Below are 8,680 nucleotides of genomic sequence, written 5' to 3'. Positions count from 1 at the left end.
ATTCATAATCCAAAATACTAGACAGGTTCTCGATTTACCCATAAACTGTTGACTTACTCGAGCAGACATACGTATTTATGAATTAGAGTATATCCATTCTTGTCCGAGAATGCACTATATATTTGCCACTTGACTAAAAGCAATCAACTTAAAATTAATCAATAAAAAATTCAAATATACATGATTAAAGCTTTAGGATAATACCATACAGAAATATTATGAGACGTTATCTGGAACAATAAATAGGTTGTAGGAATAACGAATGGTAAAATTTCGTCCACAAATCTTCATTTTCGGATAAAAAGCAAAAGTTGCAGACAGAAGCCAAAATTTCGGACAAATTAAAGGCAAATGTTGCGGTCTAAAAGTTTTTTTTACTAAAATCAAATTGGACAAAACCCAACGTACAGAAAGCAAAAGATGCTGACAATTAAAAAAAATTGGACAAAAAGAACTATCATACTGTCACAGCCAAAAATAATCTCTTCCATCATAAATTTTGGAATTAGTCTTCCCGTTAAAGATGAAATATGTTTAATATATATATATCCCTCTTACATGTTTAACCCCGCCACATTCTGTATGTATGTGACTGTCCCAAGTCAGGAGCCTGTAATTCAGTGGTTGTTGTTTGTTTATGTGTTACATATTTGTTTTTGGTTAATTTTTGTACATAAATTAGGTCGTTAGTTTTCTTGTTTGAATTGTTTTACATTGTCATTTCGGGGCCTTTTATAGCTGACTATGCGGTCTGGGCTTTGCTAATTGTCGAAGGCCGTACGGTTACCTATAGTTGTTAATTTCTGTGCCATTTTGGTCTCTTGTGGAGAGTTGTCTCATTGACAATCATACCACATCTTTTTTTTTATATAATACTTTTATTTCGACATTATAAACATGATGACGGAAAAAACATATCCTTTAAAATTTGACAATGACCTTTTAGCTACCTTCCTGTGGTGAAATTACTATTGGCTGCAGGAATATATAAATAGGTTGTATGAACTAAAAATCTACTTCAGACATTACTTAGACAATTTACTCTATAAAAATGGAAATGTTTATGTCCAAATTGCTTACATTTCTTGTTTTGTACAACACGTACACACTTTCCATAGCTGTATATTGTGACGATGATACTTGTAACCTTGGAAAAGAATTAACCGCTCTGGTAAAGAGGGAGGTGGGAAAAGGGTTAGCACGTGCAAAACAAGGTAAGCATTACCTAAAATATGGAATAGTATCCTCAAACTAAGAAGATAGGTAAGAATTTATCAAAACAATGTAGGTATCACCTCAAACAAGGTATGATTCATCTCAAACTAGGTAAGAACTAGTAAAAACAACAGAAGATTCATCTCAAACAAGGTAAGAACTTGTCAAAACAACAGAAGATTCATCTCAAACTAGGTAAGAACTTGTCAAAACAACAGAATATTCATCGCAAACTAGGTAAGAACTTGTCAAAACAACAGAAGATTCATCTCAAACTATGTAAGAACTTGTCAAAACAACAGAAGATATATCTTAAACTATGTAAGAACTTGTCAAAACAACAGAAGATATATCTTAAACTAGGTAAGAACTTGTCAAAACAACAGAAGATATATCTTAAACTAGGTAAGAACTTGTCAACACAACAAGATTTATCTCGAACAAGGTAAGAACTTGTCAAAACAACAGAAGATGCATCTCAAACTAGGTAAGAACTTGTCAAAACAACAGAAGATTCATCTCAAACTAGGTAAGAACTTATCAAAACAACAGAAGATTCATCTCAAACTAGGTAAGAACTTGTCAAAACAACAGAAGATTCATCTCAAACTAGGTAAGAACTTATCAAAACAACAGAAGATTCATCTCAAACTAGGTAAGAACTTGTCAAAACAACAGAAGATTCATCTCAAACTAGGTAAGAACTTGTAAAAACAACAGAAGATTCATCTCAAACTAGGTAAGAACTTGTCAAAACAACAGAAGATATATCTTAAACTAGGTAAGAACTTGTCAAAACAACAGAAGATTTATCTCAAACTAGGTAAGAACTTGTTTAAACAACAGAAGATATATCTCAAACTAGGTAAGAACTTGTCAAAACAACAGAAGATATATCTTAAACTAGGTAAGAACTTGTCAAAACAACAGAAGATATATCTTAAACTAGGTAAGAACTTGTCAAAACAACAGAAGATTCATCTCAAACTAGGTAAGAACTTGTCAAAACAACAGAAGATTCATTTCAAACTAGGTAAGAACTAGTCAAAACAACAGAAGATTCATCTCAAACAAGGTAAGAACTTGTCAAAAAAACAGAAGATTCATCTCAAACTAGGTAAGAACTTGTAAAAACAACAGAAGATTCATCTCAAACTAGGTAAGAACTTGTCAAAACAACAGAAGATTCATTTCAAACTAGGGAAGATTGTTAAGAAATAAGCAAAACTAGGTAAGTATCACAACTAACAAGGGTAGATTCATCTCAAACTAGGTAGGGACTTGTAAAAACAACAGAAGATTAATCTCAAACTAGGTAAGAACTTGTCAAAACAACAGAAGATATATCTTAAACTAGGTAAGAACTTGTCAAAATAACAGAAGATTCATCTCAAACTAGGTAAGAACTTGTCAAAACAACAAAAGATTCATCTCAAACTAGGTAAGAACTAGTCAAAACAACAGAAGATTCATCTCAAACAAGGTAAGAACTTGTCAAAACAACAGAAGATTCATCTCAAACTAGGTAAGAACTTGTCAAAACAACAGAAGATTCATCTCAAACTAGGTAAGAACTTGTAAAAACAACAGAAGATTCATCTCAAACTAGGTAAGAACTTGTCAAAACAACAGAAGATTCATTTCAAACTAGGGAAGATTGTTAAGAAATCAGCAAAACTAGGTAAGTATCACAACTAACAAGGGTAGATACATCTCAAACATAAGTAAGAACTTGCAGTTGCAATATGGTCAGAATTTTGAATAAATTGCAATATGTTGACAGCAATCCGCCCAGTTAAGTCATAGAAAAATGCGATATAACAGCATGCTAGCGTGTGCTAATAGACCATGTCTATAATTAAAAAAGAGTAATTGCACGTCTTCGAACATTCTAAACATGTTTACATTGTTCAATTATCTAAACTGCAAAAATGTAAAGTTAATTTTCGACGCATTTTCATTGCCTTTAGAAACGAACAATTTCTATTTTCTGTGAGTATATATTTGATGTGTATTGTGTTTTATCTGATTATTATTGATGATTATGCTATGTTTGATTTTAGAAATCAGACCAGCCTTTACTGCTCATTTCAAAACAGGTGGAATGATACCTTTAGCAAAAGGCCAGATCTTAATTTTTGACAAAGTCCAAATCAACGTTGGAGGAGGGTACAACCCAACTACAGGATATTTTACTGTTCCTAAAGCCGGACTGTACTTGGTGTCGTGCACAGTGAGATCAAATGGCGGCAAACATCTACATGTCTGGCTTAAAAAGAACGACAACAGGGTCACATTAGCATACGGAGGAAATTGGAACGAGGGAAGCTTTAGCATACCAGTACAGGCAGCAGAGGGAGATCGACTTGTTATAGTACATGACACAGGCTCTTATGTAAACAACGAGTATGTTCAAGGGAGTATTATCTCATTCTTCTCTGCCGTGTTCATATCTGACTAGTACTAGTAACTGTAACAAATATTTGTCGCTTTTTTTTTGCATGTTTCCTTTGATCTTTTTTGCGATAATTTTTCAAGTCATGCTACTCGCGTGAGATGGAAAATTATCGCTAAAAATTAAGGAGGCACGTGGCGTTGCTAATGAAATTGACATATAATTGACAACGTCGTCATCGGTAAAATAGCGATAAACAGATTATCATTGCAAATCAATCTCGTTGAGATGATCAACGATAATATATAAGTACATGATGTTATATCAGTCAGAAGATGGATTTTCTGTCAACTTATCATAAAAAGTTAAAATGGAAATAATAAATATACATGAATTAGTTTACTCTCATTATTGAAGCAGATATTAAATTAATTTATTTGAATTATATGTATTACATTATATACTAGTATTTAAAATGATGGGAAATTTAGCGAAATAATTTACGAATGGGTATGTCTGAAAACATCTGAAATAAAATTGAGAATGGAAATGGGGAACGTGTCAAAGCGACAACAACCCGACCACAGAACAGACAACAGCAGAAGGTCACCAACAGGTCTTCAATGCAGCGAGAAATTCCCGCACCCGGAGGCGTCCTTTAGCTGGCCCCATAACAAATATATATACTAGTTCAGTGACGATGAACGCCATACTTAACTCCAAATTGTACACAAGAAACTATAAAATTAAAAATAATACAAGACTAACAAAGGCCAGAGGCTCCTGACTTGGGACAGGCGCAAAAATGCGGCGGGGTTAAACATGTTTATGAGATCTAAACCCTTCCCCTTTACCTCTAGCCAATGTAGAAAAGTAAACGCATAACAATACGCACATTAAAATTCAGTCCAAGAGGAGTCCGAGTCTGATGTCAGAAGATGTAACCAAAGAAAATAAACAAAATGACAATAATACTAAAATGAAAACATATATTAACACAATTAATTTAACCATCCAGCAAACCATAAGTTTAATAACAACTAAAAACAATATAGTCAGTACGTACTAATTACGTAATAATATTAACATTATAACTGTACCGATTGTATTGCAACAAATGCATACTTCGACAATATTAAAGTATCTCCTCAGTGATGCTCCAGCCAAAATATTTGGAAGTCCAAAACCAACTATAAATGTTGATGAGCTGATACAACCAAAAAGAACCAAAAGTAAAGCCAGTTAGTGAAATAACGGAATAAATATTATTTACCATGTTACACACGAAATACGTATATGAATAAAAGTAGATGTGAAGTATACGTCTACTAACTAGTATCTCAACGAAAAAAAATTATCTGTGTCTGTATTATTTGTCTTTTATCGTCCAGAGTCTATATAAATTGAAGCCTGATATCAAGTGGTTGTCGTTTATTGTTGTTTATCACATATTTTGTACTGATATGTACGTTTTTGCATGGCCAATAATAGCCGGAAGTCAAGGTTGGTTATCAGCCCTCAGGGCCGATATCGATATCAGCCCTCGAAATCCATATCAAGCCCCAGAGTTTAACTTCCGGTAACCTGTCAATCAAAGGCTATTTGTAAACAAGTTGAACACAATGAAAAGAAATTTAAAAAGGTACAAATGTGCTGTAGAAGAAAAAAGTAGAAATCAACAGTGAAAATCACAAAAGTTCCCGTAAAATTTTGACGTCATGAGGAATTTAGAAAATACTAGAACACACCCGTGATATCACGGGTACGTGACTGAATTATAGTATATAACTATGCGCAAGCCTTATTTTAGTATTAGTATTGTCATCTGATAAAGTCATGCCGATTATAAGATACACAGTTTTTCTCTGCTTTCAAGTCTTTCTGTTTGAACCCGTCGAACTGAAACAATAATATTAATTATTTGGAAAACAAAAGGTCCTGGAATGGAGTATTTTTTAATCAACAGCATTGTCCTGTATAAGTTATAAATACAGTTGAATTCTTTGCTTCGCTGTTTTACGTCATGCCCACTAACAAATTGAAAACTGTATCTATACGCCTTATTTTTAGTCCAGATTTTTAGCATTCGTATTGTTATCTTAGAAAGTCTTACTAATTAAAATACTACAATAGGTAACAATTTGACAATTTACCAGTGTCAACCCTGTGGTTATGACCCGTGTATATAGCATATTAATCCTGAAAACAACGTTTGGTGGTGCGCCTGTCAGATGCGGAACGTACAGATAAGGTAATAGGTAACAGGTGAATATACTATTGGTATCGGTAGCGGACTCGACCCGGAACTTCTTAATTATTGGCAATATTAATTACATGGAAAACAAAAGGGCCTGGAGTGGTGTAATTTTTAATCTACACCTTTGTACTATATTAGTTATATATAAAGTTGAATTCTGTGATTCGTCGTTTTTACGTGATGACGGCTAACAAATTGGACCTCGTAATTTTAGTATTATAGATATGACGCCACATTGGAATGAGTAGCGATATAGGATTCTTCCTAAGCATTTTTTAACATTTGTAATGTAACACTTTAAAGTCGTTTAATATTTGCAATTCTTAGAATTAGTATATTTATTGTTAATTATTTCTGAAACTTTTCACAAAACGTTGTTAACCTACTGTGATACGAACTTTTTTTTAACTCACAGTGATACATTTATCTTTTTTTTTTGTTAAATATCTTTTTGATTTTTGATGAAATATCAAACATAATTAGGTGTAAGCTATTTGTTTTCTCCTGCTTGAAAATATGTGATAAATAGATTATGACATGTCATTTTCCATATGGTCCATGGTATCAGCCCACGACCCATATCAAGCCCTCGGGCTAAAGCCCTCTGGCTTGATATGGGAGTCTAGGGCTGATACCAGGGCCATATGGAAAATGCCATGTAATAATCTATAAGTAACATATTTGTTTTTTGTTCATTTTTAGCTCACCTGGCAGGGCCGTAACTAGCCCCTTTTAATACTGAGGCAGAATATATTCGCCGAGCGTAGCGAGGCGAAAAATTTTTGGCGAGGGGTCTGGGGCCGCTTAAGGCCCCAAGAAGATCTGAGAAAAATTACGCAAAATCGTGCATTCTGAGCGTTTCCCGGACTCTTTCTTACATAAAGACGCCAAATCATTTTTAGCTATTTTTTCGACAATATTCTGGTCTCAAAGCAAAAACATAGATTCATTGTTATTTAAGACTTTAAAGTTTTAGGGAAATTCAAAAAATTAAAAGACCGATATCTGTAGCATTTATAGCAAAAATCGTAATTCTCATAATCATTAATACCGGATCTGTCTGTCTGTTCTTGTCTTGTATTGTGCTGACTTGAGATTTCTTTTATGACTAGATTTAAATATAGTGACAGTCGTTAGAGCAGTAATATACGTTAAATACTAGTACTGCTCAAGTCGACACTAGGGACCACATCAATCTAATTAAAATATTGATCGTTATACTGCATATGCAGTATAACGTAATCAGAGATCAATATTTTAATTAGATTGGGACCACATTGACCTTGTTTTACGGTATTTATGATTCTCCTCCAGCAACTATCAAGATGAAGAACAGTAATACAAACTTTGACCATTGATAATTTGTATTTTTTTTCTATACATTGACATTGTGTGCGATTAGCTCCCGTACACGTGTACTTCATATTCCTTTGTTTTCTGTTAAAGGGTATGAACACGACTTAATGCAAATTCAGCCCTTGAATGTAAAAGATCATATGGCAATACATTTTTTTTTCTTTTCAACAAATGATTTGATTCCGGGAAATTGGTGGTCTTACTTTAATTTAAACCATGTCAGTATCTAGTTTTATCCACAGGCGCTTGGGTATATGAGACAGTTATTTTTTTTTTTATTTTTTTGTTGATTAAGATATTCAATTTTCTATATTTATAATACCATTTATAATACATATAACTTCTGTGCATATCTTGCCTACAGAAAATACCTAATTTTGCAATCCACACTAAGAAAAATTGGGTATGGTTTTATATACAAGAAAGGCAGTTTCGTATTCTTTGATATCAAGTACAATTCTCCATGCAGAAACGACCACTTTTTTCTGTGTCCAGTAACATCGTATATTCTTAAAATATTTTCTCACATAATGCCTAAGCATCGGTGGACATGCAACATTACCCAATGTGACACGTTTACAACTCAGACTAGTCATTAAGTAGGACAATAATGAACAAAAGACAAACCCGGGACACAGAAGTACAAACAATAGACCATCAACTCTGAAAACCAAAAGTAAAATAGAAACATGGATTACAAAAAATATGCAGGGGCGACATCAGAGAGTGAAGAGAACTTGCTTCTTGCAAGACACTCTCAGTGAAAACAATTTGATATGAAGACAATCATATGAAGACAGTCTTTTGTTTTAGTTTTTTTTTTTTTGAAATTTAAAACATGAGGCATTTGCCTCATTTGCCTCAATGTAGTTACGGCCCTGCCTGGCTCGAAGGGCCAAGTGAGCTTTTCTAATCACTTTGCGTCCGTCGTCGTCCGTCGTTAGCTTTTACAAAAATCTTCTCCTCTGAAACTACTGGGCCAAATTAAACCAAACCTGGCCACAATTATCATTGGGGTATCTAGTTTAAAAAATGTGTGGCGTGACTCGGCCAACCAACCAACCAAGATGGCCGCCATGGCTAAAAATAGAACATAGGGGTAAAATGTAGATTTTGGCTTATAACTCTGAAACCAAAGCATTTAGAGCAAATCTGTAAAATTGTTTATTATGTAAAGATCTATCTGCCCTGAAATTTTCAGATGAATCCGACAACTGGTTGCTGGGTTGCTGCCCCTGAATTGGATATTTAAGGAAATTTTGCTGTTTTTGGTTATTGTCTTGAATATTATTATAGATAGAGATAAACTGTAAACAGCAATAATGTTCACCAAAGTAAGATCCACAAATAAGTCAACATGACCAAAAAGGTCAGTTGATCCCTTAAGGAGTTATTGCCCTTTATAGTCAATTTTTGTAAATTTTGTAAATTTTGTAAATTTTTGTAAATTTTAACAA

At 33.6% G+C, this 8,680-nt stretch overlaps 1 protein-coding gene across 1 annotated transcript; it reads left to right on the top strand.

The window, feature by feature from the left end:
• Positions 1–953: 953 nt before the first annotated feature.
• LOC139511272 (complement C1q-like protein 3) lies at positions 954–4,008 on the top strand. Its single transcript, XM_071297885.1, has 2 exons — positions 954–1,214; positions 3,279–4,008. Exons 1-2 carry the CDS (start codon positions 1,052–1,054, stop codon positions 3,674–3,676), a joined length of 561 nt encoding a protein of 186 aa, XP_071153986.1. The 5' UTR covers positions 954–1,051; the 3' UTR covers positions 3,677–4,008.
• The last annotated feature ends 4,672 nt before the right edge of the window (positions 4,009–8,680 follow it).

This window comes from Mytilus edulis, chromosome 1, assembly GCF_963676685.1.
Source record: "Mytilus edulis chromosome 1, xbMytEdul2.2, whole genome shotgun sequence".
Taxonomy (NCBI): domain Eukaryota; kingdom Metazoa; phylum Mollusca; class Bivalvia; order Mytilida; family Mytilidae; genus Mytilus; species Mytilus edulis.
The sequence above is the reverse complement of the archived record's forward strand: the minus strand, read 5'-3'. Positions and strand labels throughout refer to the sequence as shown.

Coding starts and splice junctions, on each gene's coding strand:
- LOC139511272 (XM_071297885.1), top strand. CDS start 1,052: ATGGAAATGTTTATGTCCAAATTGCTTACATTTCTTGTTTTGTACAAC. Junction 1,215..3,278: donor GTTAGCACGTGCAAAACAAG/GTAAGCATTACC, acceptor GTTTGATTTTAG/AAATCAGACCAGCCTTTACT.